This window comes from Sciurus vulgaris (genome assembly GCF_902686455.1).
Source record: "Sciurus vulgaris genome assembly, chromosome: 9".
NCBI lineage: Eukaryota > Metazoa > Chordata > Mammalia > Rodentia > Sciuridae > Sciurus > Sciurus vulgaris.
This window is the reverse complement of record NC_136469.1, coordinates 64,226,366-64,252,082: the sequence shown is the minus strand read 5'-3', so window position 1 is coordinate 64,252,082 and position 25,717 is coordinate 64,226,366. Positions and strand designations below refer to the sequence as shown.

The following is a 25,717-nucleotide window of genomic DNA, read 5'->3' as shown; positions in this document are numbered from 1 at the left end:
TCCTAACCAGCATTCAAATGCTAACCACATGGTGGAACTCGGTGACCCAGAAGTAAAGTCAGCAGAGTGCCTCTTAATCCCCAAAGTCATCTCCACTCTGGTCCCTTCTTTCCTCCTCAGTTACATGTGCTTGTCCGTCTCACATGGGTAAATGCCTCAGACCAGACTGCAGGGCTGGCCTCTGAGCTAACTGACACCAACTTTTTGGTTGCAAAAGAAATAATCTTTCCTCTATGTTGGCACAAGAAAGAAAGTCCTTAAATTGTGATCACACTATGCAAAACTGTCCTTTCTCTGAGAGGAGATGGCGGCCCTAGCAGGGGAGAGTGCTGAGCAGCTCTCTTTCATTTGTGGCTGCATCTGATCCACCTTTTCAGCCCACAGCAAACGTTCATGCTGAACAGAAAGCAAGCATCAAAGGACCAGACCTCCTCGCCCCCCTCCAAAATTCCTCAGTCTTTGTTGTCACTGGAGCTGGGTGGTTATTGAACTTTGCAGACCTGCTGGGCCTGGAAAGTGAAAACACCCTCTGGAGCCAGCAGGGGTGGTGCAGTGTGCCTGGGAGATAGGGTTGTGCATCCAAAGGCTCAGTCGGTTGCCATGGCACCCTGACACCGAGATCATTCCTTATGAATGTCACTGGGGTCTGTGACTAAAGTTGTTTATGAGTCAAAAGTCTTATAGAACTACAGGAGGAAATGATGACCACACCGGGGCGGGCTGGCTGTGGGAAAGAAGGATGGAGTGTGCGGGAGCCCACGTGCTCCCCCGCCTCTGGTTTGCTAAGGAAGATGGTCTTTAAATAGGACCTGTGGAGCAAGGCGAGCTGAACAGGCTGACATTTCATTCGTCACTATGCATGAGACAGTGAGAGAGAAGTAGTATTTTAAATCACATACTGGCCTGCTGAAGATTTGAAATACAACAGTCCCGTGCTTTGTGGCTCAGCGAGCAGCATGGACTCATCTCTGAGAGGCCCCTGAGAGGCTGCCTCCTGACCGCTTCCCTTATTCTTTTTCCTTTGTTCCTCCAGCATGAAGGGTTACCAGTTTTCAAACTATCGCCTTTGGATCCAAGGGAACAGATAAGGTCACGGGCACCTCCTCTTTCCTTACAGAGAAGTTTTAAATAGCAGTGATCATTGTTATAGCTATAATATGGTTGTATAAAGATGCCCAACTGAAGTGTGTGAAAATCAGAGCAAAGAAAGGCAAAAGTGATGGCCACGGGGGGAGATATGTAGATGGGACTCCTATTTTCTGAAACCTCTCCTCCCCTGGGGAAAAGGACATCTCTTTTGATCTTGGAGAATGAGGATGAGAGATTTCTCTTTATGACTTTAGGAAACAAGGAAAAAATGGGAGCGAGAGGCCCACTCTCTTCCTTCCACTTAATGGGACATAAAAGCAAAGGTTGTGTGTGTTTGGTGGGGAGTGGTCCCTGAAACAAGAGGCAGAAAGGGAGGAGGGACAGATGGAGGACACGGGACACTTGAGGAAGAGTTACATGTGCACACTCCTTGCACTTGAAATTCAGATCTGATTTTAAAAGTTAGAACAAGATTCTTAATTCATGTCACAAGAAATAGGACTTATTTTTGAAAAAGAATTCCCTGTATATCCTTTTATGGATCTAGCTCCCCACATGCATTGAAAATGTTATCTTTTTCAACAAGTAGAAAGCTTTGAGGACTACAAAAGGGAAGGATCACCGCTCCCGGGCAGGCTGTGGAAAGGTGGATGGAGTGTGTTGGGCCGCTCCCCATCCCTGTCCCCTGGTGTGCTGAGGAAGACTGTCTTCAAACAGGACACAGGGAGCAAGGCCAGCTGGACAGGCCGACACTGAGACACATTTCTGCCCACCCCACCCCACGGGTCCTTTTCTCCCCCAATTTATGAATTCGACAGGAGCTTCTTACCTCTGATACCGTGCAGTTTAGCTGGAAGATCTGCCCTTCTCCTTCCACCTGTCGTACACAGAGTTTGCAGACCAGCTCCACCGTGTTCAGGCTAAATCTTTCCAGAGTGAAGGTGCAGTGGAGGTTTCTTTGAGACCCACTCCAGATATGGTAAAAAGGAATTTCCTAAAGGATAGGAAAGTGTTAACCACAGATGAGGAACTAAGAGTACCTATCAGACACTCTGCAGGCAGGTGCTCTTCTTAGTATTACACAGAGACCCTCACTTAATCCTTGTAATAGCCCTATCTGTGGCTACATCCTGTCCCCCTTTCACATGAAGAAACGAGGCCCAGAGAGGTCAAATAACTCACTCATGGTCACACAGAGAGTAAGTGGTAGAGTTGAGATTTGAACTCAGGGAGTCAGCCTTCAGAATTCACATACCTAACTAGTCTGCCACAAGTCTCTCATTTACAAAAATATAAAGCCATTGTAAATGATATTTTTTAACTTTAAACATTCCCAAAATAAAACCTACACACACCATCAATGTTCATTAAAAGGAATCCCTGCCGTGACATTCTGGAGAAATGCAAAGACAGCCCAAAGGAGAACGTGCTGACTCTGTTCTCTTTCATGCCTCTGTCCTCCCTCTGCACAGGACAGGGGGAAGCCAAAACTCCCTACAGTTCAAAACTGTAGACTTATTAACTGTCCCAAAAAAGTAGCTGGCCTAAAAGCACCAAATGTCAACAAGTATTAATTTTCAAAAAGTTAGAGTGCCCCTAAAGAACCCATCTTAGAATCTTGTTTCAACAAAGTAAAGAATGATACATTAAAAACTGGAGAACATGGTGGTTAAGGGAAGAGGCTCTGGTGCCAAATCCAGTGTGATTGACAACATCCTGCCCTTGTCTACTTGATAATTTGGGGCCATTACTTAACCTTTGCATGCCCCAGTTTCCTCATCTGTAAAAGAGTGGGCCGTTGTAATACTTAAGTTAGAACCTGTTGGGTTCACTGAAATAAACCAAGTGCATAAGAGAGTGTTTGCAGAATGGTAAGCATTTAGACAGCATTAGTTTAAGATCATATTTATTAAAATAGTTTATTACTTTCAATTATGATTATACAAGGGAAATTGTTTAGGAAAGGGAAGAATTGTGGAACTTTGAGAAAGAAGAAAGAGAGCAAAAGAAGAGATGTATGGAAAATCAAATCCTTATCTAACAGGGCTGAGCAATGGCAAGGGTGCAGTCTGCAACCCTCACCCAAGTTCCCAATCGTTAACAAAGGAGTAGATTTGCTTCTCTTAAACTATGTGTAAGTACTGACATACAAGAGTAAGAATGGAGATCAAAAGGACACTTCAGTCCTTCTAGTTATGTTCATTGACTTATTTTGAGAACTAGCTAGCAGATCAGCAGCAATGCTGGGGTTGGTTGGATTTGCATGTGTACAGATGTGGATTCGCAGCTTTTCTGACTGCATCTACATCACATGGGCAGAGTTGAGGTCTGTGGTCCATCAGGACATCCAGTCTCAGAGAGCACAGCCTGACTGACAGAGAAGGAGGTGAGACCCCCAGAGTCCTGCCATTTTCCACAGGTAATGCCTTTATGTCTGTGATTTAATAAAATTCAGACTGAGTATTACTTCACATGCCTTTTCAATTCCCAAATTGGGTTTCCTTTGAAATTTTCAATGTAAGGATACTGTCCTAGCAAGGCTGAGGACAAACTTGTGTCTCAGGGGGTACAATGTCCTATTTTTCCTATGAGGGCATTTGAAGCCGTTTCGATTAAATTAATTCACTATGAAAATTAATTGAAATAAAATCAGAGCTCTCTTATTTATTAAAAATATAACAAAAGTAATACAATTATAAGGATAATTTTTAGAAAGCAGTCCTTCAAATATGCTTATCAGGTATTCTATGAAAATCTTGAATGAGTCCAAACTCTTGATGAATCAAGGACTAACATAAAAGTATTTTCAAGAAAGGGGATTGGTTATGTTCTTTCTTGGAGCTGTCTCCAAACCTTTAGTACAGCATGGTGTACTTACCTGATATTTAGCCAGTAATTTGCTCTTCCAGAGGGAATGGGCAACGTCATGAATGGACAGGCGCAAATTATGGGTGCTGCCTTTAAAATGAAGGGCCTTAGGTTCCTCCAGGAGCTGTCCTCCCATCTGTCTCTCAAGTTGTAAAACTTCCTACAATGACATTCCCAAAAGAAGTCACATTATTGAATTGTCTGACTTTCATCAGCCCTCTTATCAAAAGTGTGTGTTTCTTCTCGGTGCCTCCTGAGCAGCATCCCTGGTTTAAGCAACACCATGAGCAGCTACTTGTGCAGCTGAAACCCTCACATAGACCTCCCTGCCATTTTGTATGGCACTGGGTCCTACAGACAAGCTGTCTCTGCAATTTATGTCACACTGCTGGGAAACAAATGAAGTTCAGTCTGTCCTTAACAACCAGCAAGTGGATTATTAACTAAATAAATAAAGGAAAAATACGTAGAAAATATAGATAAGTAGATCCAAGAAGTATATTTTCAAATAACTTTTAGGGAAATGGGAAAATAGTTAAGAGAAAAATCCATATATGGATTGATAAAATCAATGAGCCAAAAAAAATTTGGAACGTGTTTACACATTTAGTTTGATCCCTTCTTTTCTTTATTGATGCATATTAATTACACAGAATAGTAGTTTCATTGTGGTGTAGCCATATATGCACAGGACAGTTTGATCAACTTCACTCCCTGGTACCTCCTCTTATACTCCCCTCCCTTCTACCCCCACCCTCCCATCTACCTTCTACTTTCATGACATCTTTTTCTTCCTTCATTTTTCTTTATGTACAGAAATCAAAACATTTTTGCTTAAAATGATTCACTGCATAATTACCAATTATCAAAAGTAAATAGAATATATTTATTTTATGTTCTATTTGGGGAAATTTTTGATACAAATTAGCGAGGTTTTAAAATAACTAAACCATTACTCAGACTAAAGTTTATAAAGAACAACTCATTTCTTAAGAATTGTGCTGATGAAAAAATTTGCTCCATAGTTTACTTTATGGTATAAAGATATAAAAGGAAGACAAATTCTATATATACTTCCATTTCTCAAGCTTGTTAATGGAAGTTAATGAAGCATTTCCAACTACAGCTGCAATTATCCACACAGCACCATGCCATAAGTTATCCTGAACAAAACATCCAGGTTCTCTCTTCCTGACCAAACCATCCCCCTGGACTTTACTGCTCTTATATCTTAAAAGTTTTAGTGACAAAAAAAATGAATAATTTGAGTCCTTCTCTTAAAAATTCAGGATCAAGGAAAATAATGGATTTTATGAAAAATTGAAATATGATTTTTTTCAATGATATTTTAATAAAAAAAGAGTTCAAGCACACATGTGTTCACTGAGAATACCACCTGCATGTACTGGAACCTATCAGGGTACCAAGTATATCAGATGGGTGACAGTAGAAGTTCCAGTAAGGGAACCAGACTATGATAGCAAGAAGCACATGTGCTTTGCATTTGCTGAATAAATGGTAACCCACACACTGGACCAGTGAGTGCAGCACTTACCAACATGAGATGCAAACAGCTCATTCAAGCAGCTGCTTTGTGATGTAACCCTCCATAATCTTGGGAGCAGGTCGATATTCTGCACAATGCAAGCTGCTGAGGGTCCTATGGAGTACGGAACGCTAGAGTAGTGTGGAATGGGGTCTCCGAAAGGGAGTCCTCTAATTAGTGTTCAACAGAAGCGATGAGGCAACAGCACCCTCATGTTGAGATGTGCATAGTCCAGCTGCCTGACAGTATTGACCTGCTCTTTACTGTGGCCGGTGATAAGATGAGTAGCTATTACTTGTGACAGGAGACTGAGCAGTCAGCCGGCCACCCCGACACGTATGTTGTGTCATTGTGCCCTGACTCTTCTGCGTCTGCACTGGCAAGCCTCAAGGGTCCCCAGTGGGCCACACAGATCCACCCAGCTCAGAGTCACACATGACCAACCAGAATGCCCTTCACGACACTGCACACCCCATTCCTTGACAAGAATCTGGCTATGTGGAAATGGAGAAGAAGAAGAAGAAAAGTGAGAGTTAATTGCAGTTTCTTCTGCTTCAGCAGGAAGGCATAATGAGCTTATGTTGATCATGTTTGGTGTCTAGTTAGCATAATAGAGAAAGCTGATGTTCCCAGTGAACCTGGCACCTGACAAATTCTAAAGCTAAAATGATGTTTGTTTATAAGCCATTAGAAGAAAAGAAACATAATTAGAAATCTTTGAGATTACAGTCATGCCAATCAATCAGTTCTAGCTTCTTTCCAGTATGCCCTAATTACCTCATCAAGACGTCTAAAGAGCAATCGATAGTAATTATCTGATTACTATAGATCTTCATTACATCCAAATTATCTCCCTGGGATGTCTAAAAGAAGATGCATTGTATTCTGGGAGGTAATTGTACCCAACAATGTATAATCCACACCCTATCCCTATAATCAACATAGACTGCCAAAGGATATTAGAGAATTATCGGTTTTCTTGTAAGGGAGGACCACTGAAGAAAACCCTTAACTGCCTATTGGCCATGACCTTGAAGTCAAGCAATCTAATACCACCACATTTTGAGTGCAAAGTATGAGTTGAAGTCAGCTAAGAATAAGGCGCCTTCCCTTTCTTCAGCCATAACTCAGAAGTCATGGTAAAAGTTTCTTTCTAGTGAGGAGACTCTAGTCTGGCTTGGAGAGCCCTTTTTGGAGAAAAGAACTAAATAAAGTGACAAGAATCAAATTTAGTGACAGTGGAGTCAGAGAACACGCTCTTCATATTCCTAAGCTCGCTCTCTCCCTCAATCAGGAGGGACATAAAGCTACTGCACAGAGCTGGGAAGAGCCTAACTTTTCTCTTTCCTTCATTTGGACATGAACTCTGGTGACAGAAAACTGCCTATCTGGATGCATCTATACTAAGAGCAGAAGTCTCTAAACATATTTGCTTGCATACCTCTATCAGTCATAAAATTGAGTGTGCATTTTGTAATTTTCTTTAAAAATTATAGACCTATATTAGTTCATCAGTTCATCAGTATGTTACAGTATAAAATATACAGAGTTAAAACTATGAGCTAAGATAAATAAACACAGAAGTACTAATATTGCTCTTTTTTGCTCCACTAGTTCATGGGCTAGAGTTTGTGAATTGCATTCTGGAACTGTCCTCTCACTTGTACCTTGGGAGAAAATCAGCCCAGGAGTAAATAATTCAGTAAACAGAATCTTTACCAAACTTAAATTTAACACATTTTCCTGAAAAGTAGTAACAGTTATCATTATATTCAGAATGCTCAACTTGAAGAAAACATCAAATACAGTAGAAGAACCAAAGCATTAAAGATATTTAAAGATAAATTAAAGATACCTCAATCAATAAATAAAACTCCTTGGAAACTAAACTGAAACCACACATGAGTAAAAGATGACTTATCACATACAGCAAATCCCATGCATGAGTTTTGTTAGAGGATAGAAGCCAGCCACATGGCAGGCTAAGCAGGCTTTGGTTCCATATTGCTACAGTGTTAAGCATAAAAATTTCAGATATGCTATAACAGTTCCACTTAAAAACACACTGTAACTTGTACTTCAAAAAAACCCTGATTTTCTGGATTCTTTCTGCATGAAATCACCTTGGCTAATACATATGAGATACAGATACGCAAGAGGACATAAAAGTAACAAACACAAAAATCAATAAACTGAGGCTTTACAGTTAAATGTTTTCCTCTCTTTTATCTTCCTGGGAATATTTATTTAACATCAATGAGAGGTGCAAGGCCTAGTAGGAGCCATGTTGGGCTCTGGAGCATTCAGGCAAGGGGGTTTCAGTCTAGCTTCCAACTGCTCCTGGTCCACGGGGGGGAGGCTGACATGTGAGCATGGCACTATACGCACTGTCATGGGCTCAGCTCTAAAGCAGCTCCTAGACAGACTGATTCTGGGTCACGAAGGCTAGGCTCTTCTCCATACCTTAAAAGAGAACAAATGCCAAATATATTTAAGGTCAAAAGATTTAGGAAGACATAAGAAAAATATCGTGACCTTGGAAAGAAATGCCATCTAGGTTCTGCTCTTAGAAATATAAATATCACCTTCCTCTATAGAAGTTGTCCTCTCACTTGGTAGCATCCCCCACCCCAGCTGCTCATTCAGACTCTGGGCAATCCACTGGTGCTCTGCCGAGCGTGCTGCGCTATGTGAGAAGGGGGTCCTTGCATGCTTCTGTCTCTGCCCCTCTTACTTTACCTTGAAAAGACACTCACAGAGTCAGTTATCCATAGAGGAGCCTCTAGCCCACCCTCTATGGCAACATGCATATCTACACATGGAAACCCCAATGGGAGTGTCACCAGGACTCTGGTGTCCCTGGGGAACCAAGCAATTCTGCGGGATGGGCCTTATCCCAGTGTAGTGGCTGCCTCCAGCACAAGCCTGAGCAAGGGCTGAATAGATTCCAGAAGCTGCGAGGGATTGCTCCAAAGGGGGCAACAGGGGATTCCACAGCAGAAACAAGCAGCTTGCACAATAACCAATTAAACCAAGACATTATCCATGCCAAGCCATTAGCCTGGGCCACTTAAGAGCCCTAATAAATCCAAGCTCTTTTAAAGGCCTGTGCACGTAAAAGGGAGTAGTTCTGGCCAGGGCCCAAAATACTCCCAGGCTCCTAGAGGATAGGATGTGTTGCATTGGACCTGACAAAGAGACAAGAAGGGGATAGTCCTGGAAGCCCTACGACCCCTATTCCCCATTTTTCTAATCCCATAACGTGTCACTTCATGACTGTTAGGGTGAAATTGCATCTGTATCCTCTGCTTCTCTTGTCCTTCTTATTCTTCTTCGTTTTTCCAAGCATGGTCAAATTCCCTTCAGTGACAGTCTCACAGGTATTGCTTACTGGAATTCCCCCTTAGCCTTCTGGGGCCACAGAGTGGCATCCTCATAGATGCTGGAGGATCATCTTTAAGAATGTAAGTTTCTGAGACTGGTGCAGTGATGCATACCTATAATCCCAGTGACTCAGGAGGCTGAGGTCGGAGGATCCCAAGTTTGAGGACAGCCTCAGCAACTTAGCAAGACCCTGTCTCAAAAAATAAAAAGTCTGGGGATGTACCTCATTATAGAGTGCCTCTGGGTTCAACCCCCAGAAACCAGAACCAAAAAACAAACAAAACCAAAAAAACCACAAGCGTCACAGGGTCCAGGTTGAAGCTGGTTTTGGGAAAGGGAATATTGGTGACTTTGGCCAAGAATTTTGAGGGGCAGGGGCTCCTGAGCAGTTCTGGCAGCCCAGTGCTACTGGTGAGGGCCTTTCTCCTCAGGCCCTCTCCTTGCCCTCCTCCTCCCAGTCCTCTGCTCACCACTGCCCTGCACAAGAACTTGCTCCCTCTGTGCTTCACTGCTCCAAACTCATCACGTTCATCCTTGGAGGCATCTCTTTTAGCTTCCAGGTTCTAAAGGGCTGTTTGTTCTTTTGGCAGATTATACAGCCTTTAGTGTGTATTTATCTCCCTATCTTCTTCTCTCAATTTCTCCCCAATTACTTTCCTATCATTCTTTCCTTTTCTTAATAGAAACCTCATCCATCAGAGAAAGAGTGAAACAGATGATAATTTAAGTCTCATATAACCCTCTGAAGAGAAGGTTGGAAGGAGGTTAAATGATGGTTTTACTTTGTCTTGCTTTGTTCTTGGTACCATTTCTGGATGTTATTTTCCCAGCACCCTTTATTCTCAAAAGAAACAGAACCATGGATTGGCTGTGCCTCTTGTTGCAAAGAAGCTGGGGAATGGCACCAGGACCAAGAGCAGTAGAGGGACCCTGTGGGGAAGACTCAGGTCCTACACAGAGACTACAATGTAGCAGCATCCAGTCTTACGCTGGAAACTTCTGGTTGTGTTCCATGGAACCCCTCCCCACCATGCTCTGTCCATGGTGCTGGCCAAGCCCTGGGGGACCAGTAGTGCCGCTCTCGGCAAGCCTCACTTTCACCCAGTTTCTGCAACAGGGAAAACACCGGGAACAGCTCAGCATGTCGCATGCGTTAAACCTCAAAAGACCAACCTTCAATGATTGTGCTGACTGGTGTTGAAAAGAATCACATCTGCCATTAGATTTAGTGGAACCTGCTTCTATTGCTTCTATTCATTCTTTAATCCTGTGTTGAAACCTGCCCTGGTCATTGAAGATGAGAAATTTCTCTCTTTGCTACTGTGGCTGTCGCCACTGTCTCTGTCACAGCTGTGTGCCTGCACTCCACCAAAGCAGAGGCCAAAAGAGTGACCATCCTTCTCTCCTGTTCCCTGCCAGTTTTTCAGCAAGACTGCTCTCTGCCCTGCATGTGCTGTCTCCTCCTCTGGCCTTCGGGCCTCAGGCTGCTGAGCCAGGCAGTGGGAAACATCTGACTGTCAGCTCGGCCTCTTCCACCTGTTCAGGTCATCCTCACTGGCCCCCCGGCCTCGAGTTGCTACTTTCCCTTCCTGTGTTCACGCTGGGATGCTTGCTCCCCCCCTAGCGTTTGTCTGCTTGCTTCATCCCTAATAATAACAAGGCTGGACTCCAGTGACCATGTGCAAACATTTCCACATCAAGTCACTTCATTTCCAGGGCTCTGCCTGCTGTTCCCACAGCTGTTGCTGCCATGGATGCTTGGTCTGAGATGCCACTTCCAGCCTGCCAAGTCAGGGAAGTTTGTGACACTTTTAAAGCAAAGTGCCAAGGGGTAACATTCAGGGAAGTGGCCATGCCACTTGTCTCCCCCAGGGAATACTCCTATGATGATTTTTCACATCTGTGTATTGGGACTAGGTTGTTTAAGGACTTTTGGACTAACATTGCATTTCTTTTGCCCTTTATCATGTTATTTTTGAACTTCTGTATTACTTTCCTATTCTTGAAATGAGAAATACTTACAAACATATGACTTAAAATAACACAAACTTACTTACAGTCTGTAACAATCTTATAGTTGTAGAGGTCAGCAGTCCAGCATACACTTGTCTGTCTAAAGTCAAGGTCTAACTGTCTTCCTTTCTTGAGCTTATGGTAAGAATTTGATTTTTTTTTCTCCTTTTTTTTTTTTTTTGTCTTTTCCACTTTCTGGAGGTTTCTCACATCCCTTGGCTCATGGTTTCCTTCCTTCATCTTCAAGCCCAGCAATAGCACATATTTTTACTACTCCTTCGTGATCATGCCTCTCTCTAACTACAGCTGGGAACAGGACTCTACTTGAAGAAAGCACATATTTAGATTAGACCCACTCAGACCATTCAGGTTAGGGCAAAGCAGATCTCAGATAGTCCATGATAGTGAAATCAAATTTTTGCTGTGTAATACATGTTCACATATTCTGAATACAAATGTGTAGGTATCTTGGGGGACATTATTCAATCTACCACAACTTCAGTTCTCCCTCTGTCTCTCAAGTAAATTCAACATGGCAGGTCATTTCCAAGCTATAGCATTGGCCAGGGCCAAGGCGAAGTTTTCTGAGAAGATGATAAAGAAGGGATAATTTTAAGGTACCAAAAAAGATCCTTGTGACTATATAGCTGAATGATCAGACTGCCATCAAACCTGAAACTCATCCCCCAATTACATCACAATTAAATGTAACATTTTCATTGAGTCATTATCTTTAAAATGTCGTAATAGTCAAAATCCCTCTGTGGGATGATTAAGAGATCCTGTCTAGGTCTTACTTTATTCCAGGAGATTTAATAACCTTGATCTCCTTGAATCTTCAAGGGATCCCTGAGGCAGACAAAATCATTAGGAAGCTTTAACACATTTTTCTTCTTGTTATGTAACACATGTGTCATATGTATGAATTTATTAATTTAATTCCCCAAAGCAAGATCTTGAAAGTATAAAACACAGGTTAGGCTAGTTTTAAGGTCTATGTGAGAGCATGGAAAGGAAAGCTCTGGCTAATGGGACCCGTTCCATTGAAGGCAGCCTTCGAAGGCCTATATGAAACAGACTGGGGAACTCTGGGTTCAGTAAGACCGCAGGTGGGCATGGAAGAAGCAGCAGAAAGACACCAGAGGAGGAGGTGACAGGTGGCAGGATGAAAATAAAACCACCTCCCTACTTAACCAGCTGCCTGTGACTATCTCCAACAGGGCCAAAGAAGGTAGCAAACAATTCTCAACTAGGCTTCATCCAGTGGATTTTTTTTCCTCCACTTTTAAGTGTTTCTATTTTTTTTTTTTTAACATATTATCTTACACAGAGTTATTCTACTATTTTAGAGCCTAGCTTAGGGTTTGTGAAAATTGAATTAATCCAACAAAGACTCTTTAACATTCCAGATGATTCCATAAAGTCATATTATGTTAATACACATTATTTGGTTCATATCATAAATATATTTGTCAGAAATTCAACAAAAATCTCATACTATCCACACTTTATGCAAATAACTCCTGTTTTATGTTCTGAATCTCTGGATTTATATAAGCCCCTTTATTATGAAAGGAGTCTCAGATATTTTACCCTTCATTTAGTGGGGCAGAAATTACTGATTTTTATGTAGATGTACATTTCTCCTTGGGTGTTTTTAAACTTATTCCAAATATAACCTTGTTCTCTGTTAATTTCTGGCCTATTTATACTAGGATTTAAGTCTTTACAAATAATGAAAGGAAAACATCATTTTTATTACTTTAATCACCTGACAGGGAAGGAAAAAGAAAAGCTCTGATACACCAAACACCATCTTTTCAATAAACTTGACCTCTTTATTTGAGTTGACTCCAAACTATTCTCAAAATTCTTAGCATCTTTATCTCCTTATGAAAACTTAACCTGATCATTGCTCCCATTGGTCCTTCAAACACATGCATAAGAAAAAGCCCTCCTGAAAGGTGTATCAAAGAATTCCACTGTCTCCCTCAAGCCTTGACTTCTACCCTGTCAGTCACTGCTGGCATTCTGATTCTATACCAATGCTTCAAAATGCTAAGTGTGGCTTTTAAGTTTCAGGTGACCATTTTGCCCCAAGGCTTAAACAGAATACAGGAAAATTTGTTACAAGAGCTGCCAAATTCAAAGAAGTGTATGTGAGATGGAAAAATGTACCAGGGTTGCTTGAGAATGACTGATATGGAAACTTTCTTTTTTTTCCCCATCCATAAATATGATAATATAACCAGAGATGATAAAAAGTGATAATATTCTTGACACACTCAGCTCTAGACAGTGGGCCACCATCTTTTTCTAATAACTGTCAACGACTGTGCAGTTATGTCCCCTGAGAGTGACTGCTCCATGGGGGCTCCATATGTATCCTATTATGATGTTTCTGTGAGTTTTTTCTATAATTCATAAGAATCCCCAGCATACAACCGTAACTTCAAGAAATTATCAAGTCCTGGGAGGACCTTTGGGTATCACTTGCTATGCCAAAGGAGTTGGGTTAACACACAAACAAGGAAGTAGAGCTTTTTTTCATCAGAGTCCAGATAATACAGGAAGAGGTTGAAGTTAAGGATTTGGAGGTAGAAAGGATGCATCCACTGGGAGGTAAGGCCATTCCTGTATATGGAAGGACTTGCAGGACAACAGAAGATTTTAGGGGAGTGGAAGATACTTGGAAGAAATGCTGTGTGAAAGAATCCAAGAATCCAGAAGAGAGAAATAAAAATATGTGGAGGAGCAGGTGAGGCATTGCTTAAACCCAATCAGAAATGTATGATTTTTTTTTTTTTTTTATCATAGCAGCACAGCAGACTAGAACTGAAAGTTCTAGTGGAGCACATGTCCATTTGAGGTCATCATTGCTATGGCAATTAGTAAAGCCTGCTGCAGTTCAAAATGACAGGTGATTTTAGGAGGGAAGTGAGTTACCTGTAGATATGGGTAAGAACAGAGGAATTTTTATAGTCATTTTATAGACCAGGAGACCAGGCAATATTAAGGGAGTTTCTCCTTAATAACCAGAGGCAGCTTCTGTGTGCACCATCAGTGACAGCAAGGGAAGGTCAGATGGTTGTGGTCATTAATTAAGGCAGTCATCATTGGAGGTCTTGGCAATGGAGCAGTTGCTACTGAGAATGGAAGCTATAAAACATTTATACTGGTAGGTACATAATGTGGGATGATCGAATGGTGGAATAGAATACCTCTGGGCCAATGGGTTGTGATTTAAGTGTAACACTGAATTTTGGAGAATTGTTGGAATAAAATGGGTAGAAAAAATGATGAAGGTAGATCTTGCTAGGATAGAGATGTGGTCTGTGCTAAGGGAATTGAGACAGGTAATGACCAATAAAGAAAGATCCAGCCTGTGAATTGGAGAGATGCCAGAGAAGCAATCATGAAGTATAAGAATGATTAGAATTTTCATCCTAGCTGGGTGTCCACCTGTAATCCCAACAACTTGAAAGGTCAAGGCAAGAGCATTGCAAGTTCAAGCAACTCAGTGAGACCCTGTCTAAAATTAAAAATAAATAAAAAGGACTGAGGAATGTAGCTCAGTGGTAAAGTGCCCCTGGGTTCAATCTCCAGTATCACACCCACCCTCCAAAAAAGAATTTTTCTTTTGTCCTTGCAGTGAGCTCAAGGGTGTAGACTTTACTGCAGGTATTGTTGACCTGGAATATCTAGTGGCAGTTAATGTGGCCAGGTAAAGAAATGGGGGAAAGAACGGTTTGAGGGTACAGGAAATCTGTCCTTAATAGAATCAAAGTTCCAAAAAGAGAAAAAAAAATATTTAGGATGACTGCACAAGAGAATAGCACAGGCAGCATTAAGAAAAGCCTTCACTACCCAGGCCAGTTAGATCAGAGCCTTTGGGGTGGAACCCTGGAGTGAATCTTTCAAAAGCTCCCTCACTGATTCCTGTATGTGCTGAGAAAAAGAACTAGTAGTTTAGGAAGAACATGAAACAGGAGTGGGATAGACCTGAAGGAGGAGGAAGGTCTTGGGAGGGGTGATGTACTATGGGTTAGAGCCATGAGAGAGGCAGGGACATGAGAGAGACTAGTAGGGGACATTCGTAAAAAGGGTGCCAAAAAGGCAAAGTTTAAGCATTGAAGGGCCTTTTCCCGCTAATCCACCCTTAGATTCCAATTCAACTATAGGACTAAACTATGTCCTTGGTATGTTGGACAGACCCTTTACCTATAACTAGAATTTTGATATTTTTGCACCATTAAAAGTCGATGAGGTATAAGAATACCTCATCCATTATTCATGTGTGTTTCAGGCTAAGAGCTGGATCCCCAGATGCTGAGAATTTAGAAATGTCTATTTGGAAAGCATTGACCACAATACAAACTACTCTTGGGTTGTTTCATTGAAAATAGCTGTTGATTGGTCTGTCTCAGTGTTGACCATTTGCATGGATTTCTAATCAACATAATCAAATGTGTTTTATATAATATTACATTTTTTAATAGATCTGTGTGTATCTGTTGGGGAGACAGGTCAGGAGTTTCTGAGTGAATATAAACTATGTGTACCAAACACTTCAGATAAGATATAGGTCTTCTATGGTATACTTTTTGCAATGATTTTCCTGGAATTCTTCAAAAAGATTTGTCTTAATCAGATCCCAGGATCCCTGTACAAATATAACTTTCCCTAAGAATTTAAGGCTTGCATGATTTCTATCCTGACAGCATCTTGGAAGTATTGCATTTGCAAGGGGTCTAAAAGAAATAACCTGAAGCTTTACACTAGAGCTGTGTTTTCACATAATTTTTTTCCACATCATAAAATCCTGCAGAGCTGATCATCAAAAATACATCCAGCAACTGACCAGGTCTCATCCCCTCCCCTGGGGACCAGACTGGTCAGATCCACAATGGGGACAGATGATTGTAATTGGCTCCTTACTTGTCTCTCTGCCTCCATTTGTGTCCCTCACATTCTATTTTCAGTGTTCATAACCCCAGAACTACTCTCTAGATGGAAACTCCATGAGGAAAAAGTTCTTCCCTTGGCTTCCTTGACTTGATTTTCCCCTTCTCTTCCTCCTCTGGGTGCTCATCTTTCTTTAACTTTCTCCTCCTTAATCCCTGTCATCCAGGGTATGACTCTTCAAGCAGTTCCACTTGACACAAAGATGCAACCACAAAGCGTGCTTTCTCCACTTCATAGCTGTGTGATCTAAAGCAACTGTGGATAGCACCTCAGTCAAGTGGAGGTAACGATATGATACAGAGTTGCTGTAGGGATTAAATGAATTAATACAAAATATTTAGAATTTTGCCTGGCACGTAAGGAAGCTCTCAGTAATATATTACTATCATTGTTGTTATTATTATTATTCTTTCCCTCTATTCTCTTTTGATATTTTCCGTGGTCACCTTGGATGACAAACATCAATATGGCTGGTTCCTGAATCTCTATCTCAGACCATCTCTCTGTCCAGAAATCCACACCCATATTCCTTTAAAAAAAATACATATGTATGACTTTTTAAACATTGCCTTAATTGACACATAATAATTATACAAATTTATGGGGTACAGTGTGATGTAAGGCACAGAAAGTCAAACACTGCATAAGTTCACTCATATGTGGAAGCTAAAGAAGTTGATGTTATAGGAGTAGAGAGTGGGCAAGTAACTACCAGAGAGGAGCAGGGTGGAGGTTGTAAGAGATTGGTCAATAGGTACAAGGCCACACCTGTATTTCTAATTGTGCTTTGGGTACCTCTGTCTGATGCCCAATTTATACTTCTAACTCAGTATTATAAAAGAATAAACACTGTTATAGACTGAATGTTTGTGTCCTCTAAAATTCCTATTTTGTGATCCTAACTCCTTATGTGATGGTATTAAGAGGTAGGGCCTTTGAGGTAGTGGGGTGATTAGTGTGGAGCTCTTATGAATGGGATAAGTGTCCTTATAAAAGAGACCCTAGAGAAAACTCTAATTATCTCTCTATCATGTGAGAACACAGTGAGAAGCCAGAAGTCTGCAACCAGGAAGAGGCTCTTACCAAGCCCAGCCATGTTGGCACCCTGATGTCAGATCTCCAGCCTCCACAGCCTCCAGAACTGTGAGAAAGGCTGTTGTGTAAGCCCCCCAGTCCTGGGTACTGTGTTATAGCAGCCTGAACTAAGGCCATAACCTCAAAGCTACCTGTTCCCAGATTTTGCTACCATTTTCTTAGAGATACAAATTTGATATTCTAACCTACTCGCTGAGGTTAGTGACCAGGCCCTATAAAGACTACTTCAGGGAACTTTTCCCCTGTTCTCTTTATCTCACTCCTCTGTTATCACCCCAGCTCCATCCTGTTCTTCTTATCAACTTGACTCTCTCTTCCCACTGAAGTCAACTAATATTTCTAATGTGTATTTCTGATCATGTCTTTCTTCTTTTTAAAACTTTCTATCTTCATGAACTCAATAGATTGAACCTCAGCTCCTCTCACTGACAGTCAAGGTCCATCTTAATGGTAGGAACCTGTTACTCTAGACTTCCTGGAATAATATGACTGCATAGAGACGTCATTACTCTATTTCTCCATGCTGTTTTCTCCACCTAGAAATCTTAAATTTTTAGTTAAAACCCTACCTTCCACTTTGGTCAATTTCCAATGTTAGCTTCTTTCCATCCTTCCTCAAAATAACATGACGCCTCTGTCTCTTGAATTTGTGTGAACTTTGCATCTTGGCTGGGGCATTCATCACATTCTGACTTATCTCCTTGCCATTCTTCTTTTATTCCTCCTTCTAGATCATAACTTTTTCAAAAGCACTTATTATATCCCTTAAAGCTTCAAATGGGATAAAATGAATGGCAATAATCACACCAGGAATTAAGCTCATTTATTCTGCAAAGCAGCAGCCTGTTGTCAAATGCTAACCCTCTCCCTCACAGCCCTCGTAAAAAGAATGGGAAAGCATATAAATGAAGTAGCACACAAGAGGAACATACAGTGTGAGCAATTATGCCAATTTCTTTTATAGGAAGAACACAGCTGAGATAAACATGGAAGCAGATTATTTACCATCCACGGGTATCCTTGCCAAACTCTTCTACATTTTTCATTAAAAGAAATCAAGGAAGGTAAACAAAAGTAGCCCTTGGGAGGAATCAGCATCAAGGAAACAGCTCATACATCAGCATGGCCTCAGAGTTTTGTCTGTTTCTTTAACTGCACCCTTTGGGGCCAAATGCACGTGTTCACACACCTGGGTGCATGTGCACATACACATCTCCAGGTGTGCGAGGCCATGCCAAACCTTGGCTTACAAGTGGAGTGCAGTGAAGAAGAAGGTCAGGCAGGAGCTACTTACCTTCAGGGCATCTTGGGTGTCATCCAAACAGTAGACACGGATGCTGTACTCCAGGGAGGAACAGCAGAGGGGCCCAAGATCGCTAACTTCAGGCGCTTTGCTGCAGCTTTGGTGGTGGATTGCCCGACCAGGGCGTAGGTACTGAGGTTCTCTGTGAGGATGTGGCAGGCCTCTGCGTCCAGCTGAATGTAGCAGGGGGTGGTAAAGTTTTCCTCTCCAACCACCACTACATCCTGGGGGAGACAAGGGACACGGTAGTGTCTAAGCCACTGAGGATGTTATGTTGGTTGCTATGGGTGGTGGTGCATAGAGTACAGTCTTCTCCTGAGTGCTCATTATTCTTTATCCTGCCCTATTCCTTTCTCAGGTCTTTTGATCCCTCTGCTTTTATTCTTTTTTAAAAAAAGAACAAACAAACACTTTTTTTAGTTGTAGACGGACACAATACCTTTATTTTATTTATTTATTTTTACATAGTGCTGAGGATCAAACCCAGTGCCTTACATGTACTAGGCAAGTGCTTTACCCCTGAGCTACAGCCCAGCCCTCTACTTCCAATCTCAATAGTTATCTCCCCTCCTGCCTTTTCCTATGCTTCCTATATACTGATAATGTTTTTTATGTAGAAGTCTTTGACACGATTTTTTTTGTTTTTGTTTTGGTATGGGAGATTGAATCCAGAGGAGCTGAACCACTGAGCCATATCCCTAGCCCTTTTTATATTTTAGTTAAGAGACAGGTTCTCACTGAGTCGCTTAGGGTCTTGCTAAGTTGCTGAGGGTGGCTTTGAACTTACAATCCTCCATCCCTCAGCCTCCTGAGTTCTGTGATTAGAGGTGTGTGCCACCATGCCTAGCTGACATAGTATTTTTTTATTTTCTTAGAATCTGTATTACTGGAATCTGTATGAAAATCCAGAAGACATTCATAAGTTACCCTTTTGATTTCAGTATAACTTAGTTTATTATATGTTTCTAAGAACTGATTTAATATGATTTCTTATTTAATCTAAAAGTAAAACTTTTTGCAATGTCATTATAGCATAGAAGTTTTCCCCTAAAATCCACACACTTGCAAAAAATTAGAAAAACTAAGGAATTATGCAACACCATTCAACTGTATTCTTTCAAAATTCACCTGCCAACTTTACTTCCCAAAGCAGTACACTCCTTTTCTTAAATAAACTTGCTTGCCACATTGTATTGGAGGCAAGATTTGGCAGGCTTCATGTCTTTAATATATACTTTTCTCTGCTGAGTGCAGTGGTGCACAGGGCAGTAATCTCAGCAACTTGGGAAGCTGAGGCAGGAGGATCTCCAAGTTCAAGGCCAGTCTTAGAAACTTAGCAAGACCTGGTCTCAATAAACAAACAAACCAGACTGGGAATTGGTATGTAGATCACTAGATCACCAGTATCCTTCTCTCTCTTTCTTTCTCTCTCTCTCAAACACACACACACACACACACACACACACACACACACACACACACACACAAATAGCATGATCTCCTCTTGTGGCTGAGAGTAGCAGATATCCATGGAAAGAAAAATCTGGTTAATCCCAGGATACCTCACTACTCTGCTAATTCTGTTTTCCTAAAATGCTAGGAGTTTAAAATTCATATCTTTAAAAATTTCTTTCCTAAATGAAAAATATCATATTTAATCACAAAATATAAAATACATACTTTGCATATTATACACGTATATTACTTATGTATACATGTGTTTAGTATAACATACTTTGTATATTACAACTTCATATTTTCTAATTTTATAAAATTCATATTATAGTTTCTATAATTGGCATTATTTGATAAGTGCATTCATTAGACACAGGTGTTAAGTGACAGTAGGTTTTGATGTAAGGAGTGGGGCCCACTGAAGGCCCTGGAGGTCCTGAAGTTATGATGGCAATGGCCATAGAGGGACAAGGTGGCCCAGATTCTCTTTGTTCAAGTAGAGCTTTGGAGACATACCCTTTTTGTTTTCCCAGGTTAAGTCCACAAGACTGTATCTTAAATACTTGTCTGCAATTAAGTACCCAACATGTTCTGACCAAGGTGCAATGGTACAATGACTCTCCACCTCCAAATTTAAATAAATTTAAAAAATACGTGTGTGTACGTATGTGTGCATGTGTATGCATATGTGCATATACATATATGTATATATATATCAATATATACTATCTATATTCCAAAATGGATTTGTCTAAGTTTTGAGTATTCTTCCTCTATGAGTTAGCTAATACTTTACCATACTTTTCTTTATACCTATCAATCAGAAGATAAACTACTCAAGAACGCTCTCCTTTTCAGTATAATCTAAATTTCTCCCCCATACTTTGCTTTAGAAATGAAGACCACCCATAATTACTCCTACTGATGTGCATGGACCCCATCTTTATTCTGAAAGAAGTCCCCTCACCTCCCACTGTCCCTGTGCTGTCTGGTTTTTGAGCTGGATCTTCCAGTCCTCCGTATTGGGATCTGCACAGTGATGCAGAGTCAAGATGACAGGGCGGGTCAGCAGGGCTCCTGGGGGCCCACAGCTCACCACAGGGGTCAAGAGCGTCTGAGAGTCTTCCATGGGTGGCCTGGTAGGAGAGCAGAGAACTGTGTCAGTGACGTTTCATAGTAATTATGTACTGTGTACTTCTTGAGATCTGAGATGTAAAGTTGTACAAACAGTTCAAATAGTTTTCTCTTGGAGTTTTTTTGGTGGGTAGGGGGTGAGGCAGAAATAAATATGAAGACATATTCTTTATACCAAGGCTTTCAAGTTCCAAGACTGAAGGTCTCTATGAAAACAGGGAATTTGCCATCATCTCTTTGATCCCCTCCCTCAGACACTGGTTGCCTTTGGTAGCTTCCTCTGAATTCATGTACTGATACTTTTCAGGATGGAATGAGAAAGAACAGAGTCCTTATGAAGTTATATAACCAGTTTTTCTGATAATACTTGCCATTGGTCTCACAGGGTTTTAAATACTTTTGTGTTTTTAGGACCTAACTTGAAAAATACTTCAAAAAAAAAAAAATCACTTCAGAATGAGGACACCCTGGAGCTAAACTTAGTCCAAATGACTTTCAGGAATAATTCAGGCTAGTATGGCACATTCATTCTTTCAAATATGACCAGAGAGACTATAGCGCTGTATTTCTATAGAAATTAAAATAAGATTTCTTTATTTATATATTTTATACTCAGATCTGGGCAGAAAGAACCTCAAAGATCTAAATTCTTTATTTTCTTATTTTTTTAAACTGACTTATATCCTTTCCTCAACAAGATTTTAACCAATAATCAAATCGATAAGTTAACCTACCTATCAAGTCGTAGGTGAGAAGCCATACCAAAGATGTTGAGTGGATTGTACTGTCTCGCAGCTCATAAGTACTGGTTAGTGCTGGGACTAAAACTCATGCCTTCCTAACAACAATGCCCAAGCCACCGTCGCAGTAGCCTGGCTTTAGAAAATGTGGACCTGCAGAATTTCACAATCCCTCAGGAAGTCACTGAGCACCCACCTTCTGTGCAAAGCAAGAATCTCTGACAACATGGCTGATGTGTGGCTAATGCTTTAGACACATCCACAATGACAGTCCACTGCTACCAAATGGTCACCTTGTTTATTATACACTCAAATTTTAAAAAAGATTCTTAGCTGGGATAAACACAATCTGGTTTCCTAAAGTGTCTCTACACGTATCTTTGACCTGTTTTCTAGCCCACTTTGTTTCACATATTTGGAGATTGTTATATCTCCCCAAATCTTCTTTGTTTCAGACCAAACATCCTCATTTTTTTCAATATCACTTGGAAAACCATGGTCTCCAAATTTCTTCCTTTTGACATGGAATTTTTTCAGTGTTTCAGGGTCCACATTAGTTGAGGCATCTTGAAGTGAACTCAATATTCCAATACTATGGGGTACTACATCTTTGATTTGGAATGTATAATTACATTCATTTATCATAAATTGTTGCCTTAGATTATTGGTAAGCAAGTAATTACTTATAAATATTATTGAGCAGGCTCCAGTTAGAGAGGAAGATGCAGATAGCATGGCTAAATATCCCCTTTATAAAATGAGGTAATAAAGGCCCAAGGAGGTTAAGTAATTTGTTAAATCTAACCACTCTAAGTATTCCTAATATGAAAGATGCTTAGGCTTCGTTTATATTGTTATGTGTTGGTAGTAATGGCTTTTTGAATCTAGGTACAGCCATTTATATGAAGCTTTTGATTTTACCTTAATAGTCTCACAGTAATTTCTTAATGTTATGTCCTTCTTCCAAATATTGGTTTTATCTGCCAGTCTTTCATCCTTCATAAATCTCATATACCTTCCAATTGTGCTTTCATCACAATCACTGATAACATTGTAACACAAGAATAAGGCAAGGACAGGAATCTTTTCAAGGACACCACTTGAAAACTCTCTCCCATATAACATCAATACCTTTGAGTTATTGAGTTCAACCAAATATAAACCCATTAAAATGTACATTGTCCTGTTGACATCCCCTTCATCTTATTCACATAGAAATTAAAAAGGGCATATCAAGTTCCTTATAATTGCAATGGCCACTTGAAATTGATTTTTCTCTATTCTTTATCTATACTTTATATATTATTTATTACAGCAACTAAAAGTTAGTTTATCTGGCTTACCCTCATTTAACACTCAATGAATGATAGTAGCTATTATTTATTTTTTTAATATTGTTGGAAAACAATTCTCCATGGATTTCTCATGTTACTGTGCATTCTTAAATGTCTTTTCAAGGATGCTTGTGGCCTTGGAATATAAAGGTAGTGTTTGCTTTGGAGCAAATGACAGGCAGGTTTCCTTCTCATAACAGCCTCAGGTACCTTAAGCTCAGAGGTTCTTTACTGGAATACAACTCTTAAGTGTGTAGATGTCATCTGATGCTCTTTGTATCACCCTTTGAGAATTTGGGCTCAGGAAACTAGCACATAAAGATAATATTCTGGATAACATGATTGCTGTGACTAATAAAGCTCTCCTTTGTCTCTGACCCAAGAGTCTTGTATCTTTTATCAGTAGCCACAAAACCAAAGTAGCTGACCTCATAACTCCCAAACAATGTCAAATCTTGGAGTGATCACAGTTGACAATTATTATCGGTTCCAAAAAATGAACTAAAATTTGGCATTTATTATTCTTTTGGTTATCACTGCTTCCTCTCTAACTCTAAAATTGCACTAGGATCCACCAAGCTATGTCTTTTCTCTCTTCCTATTTAGAAACCCCAAACAAGCTTTACCTACTTTTATTCTTTTAATATCATCTCCATTTTCTGTGAATAACAACAAAGTTTTCTCTATTCAATCTAAAGTTTTCTAGGTACTAGGAAATGTACTCATATTTCAAATCATAAGGTTATCAGCAGCAGCTTGAGACCTCATTACTATCCCTTTTCCCACTTTGATTTTCATTTTCTCTTAACCCAGTTTGTCCTCTGTCTTTCCAGTCTGAAATTCATTCTCTTACATGACTGAAGTTTTGCTTTCATTTTGTCATAGTTAATATTACACTATCTGCCTTAGGCAGTGACTTTATTATTGCTTAATTCTATTTTTCCTTCCAAGGAGAAAAAAAATCTTCAATGATTGCATTTTCCTGAGCACTACTCTTACCTTTTAGTTACAAGTGTACCTAGAGAAATGAGTATTAAACTTTTGAGGAAGGAGCCTAAAGTGGAATCCATTTCAAGTGGCCCTTGCAATATAGCTGGAGATTGGAAACATCTGTCTCTCAGTCTGGTGTCAGCAGCCAGTGCTTGAAGGCAGAAAGGATAGGAGGCAGGGGTTCTTCTTGTCATTGAGTTGGAACAGAAGGGAGCAGAAGATTCCCTGCTGGGTTGGGGAATCTGTCAGACTGGTATTCTCCAAGCACACCACTGGCATGCAATATTGATGGGCACTGCTCTTGCAGGAGGGATAGCAAGGGAAGGGGGAGGAAGGAGGGACAATGGGTGTCAAAAGAATTTATTAACCCAGTGAGGTGGGAGAATGTAATGAATAGGGAAGTGGTGAAGTGGAATTCATAACGGGATGAAAAACAAAGATGAAATAATAAGACACTCAAATGCTTTCAAGATGAAAGAAATCAGTTTGAAATTGGAACCATTTCTGAGCATATATAGGAAGACTGACTAAAATAAGGCTTAACTTTGTGAAACTAAAGGTCACAGTATCTATATTCACTTTTCCTTTATTTATATAAAGGTAGGATATTAAGCATACATAAAACAATAGAAATTAAATATAACTCTCATTCATGTTTTGTAGAGAAGGGCCTCACTCCATCAAGTCTCATGTGTTATCTAAGCTATTTAAGCAAACAATCTGTAATATTAATTGCAGATGATATGGAGATGAACACAGAGAAAAAATTAGCTGCAGAAATAGCAATTAAGTAGAAATTCAGCAATGAACAATGATTAAAATTTTAGAGGTCTTTCAAAGACTAACAAGGACAATATCATGGTAAATGCTGACTGTGTCCTGAGACCTCTATGACAAAGTCCACAAAGAGTTTGTTTCTTCTAAGAAAGATTTTTCAGTTTTTGCTCGCTATTATCAGTGAGGAAACTTCAACACAGAAGTGATAATTTACAAAACTTCCATGTGAGCAATTGCATTTGTTGCTCATAGCTCACCTGTAAGGTAAAGTATTTATATTATTATTATTATTATTTTCCAGTAGAGGAAACTGAAATCCAGTGCTGTTAACATGCTTGCCTAAGGACACAGAGCTAAGCATCAAAAAAGCCAGATTTCAAATACAAGTCATTTTGTTTCTTTCACACAGTGGTGTATTTTGGGTTGTTTACAATGGGTGTAGGACTTTATTGTCGGTTTTGTTAGAGCAAAACTCCTTGGAAAGAATCAGTCTCCATCGACCTCTGTGTAGACATGAGATGCCTTCTGTGAATGCACATCTTTGTTAGGTCTCTTGGGATGACACTCCCACCCTAGGCTCAGCTGCCTTTTCAAGCACACGCCTTCCCACATAACTGGCAACTTGAAATATTTGCACTCTAGGTACCTGACAGGCAATATCTAACTCACTTGCTATCAGAAACTCAATTGAGCAAAAAAAATATTTATGGAAGTCACTATGAAGGGCATGCCACCATTTCCCCAGACAAGCAGAATCTATCCCTGGATGAAGCCAGAACAACCGATCACTGTGCTCTGGATGGAATGGCTGGGTTTTGTGGGATTCTTTTACTGAATGTGTGCTTGGACCTTAGACAATCCATTTCCATTGAGGGACACTAATAGAAGCAGACCTTGAAACTCATTGCTATTTTTATTTTCAGAATGCTATTGGTTGTCAAAATGTCTTGTTTTTGAAGAAACAGAGAATGATAATTGAGCTTCTGGGTATATTTCACATTTCCCTTTTGAAAGCTTGGAAACA

General features: G+C 40.3%; 1 protein-coding gene across 1 annotated transcript in view; it reads right to left on the bottom strand.

Moving 5' to 3' along the window:
* LOC306670170 (netrin receptor UNC5C-like) overlaps nucleotides 1–25,717 on the bottom strand; it is a 356,297-nt gene that overhangs the window by 11,290 nt on the left and 319,290 nt on the right. The window contains 5 exon segments of the mRNA XM_079154743.1: nucleotides 1,919–2,083; nucleotides 3,968–4,117; nucleotides 18,255–18,331; nucleotides 18,334–18,487; nucleotides 20,686–20,854. Coding sequence (XP_079010869.1) covers nucleotides 1,919–2,083; nucleotides 3,968–4,117; nucleotides 18,255–18,331; nucleotides 18,334–18,487; nucleotides 20,686–20,854 — 715 coding nt within the window.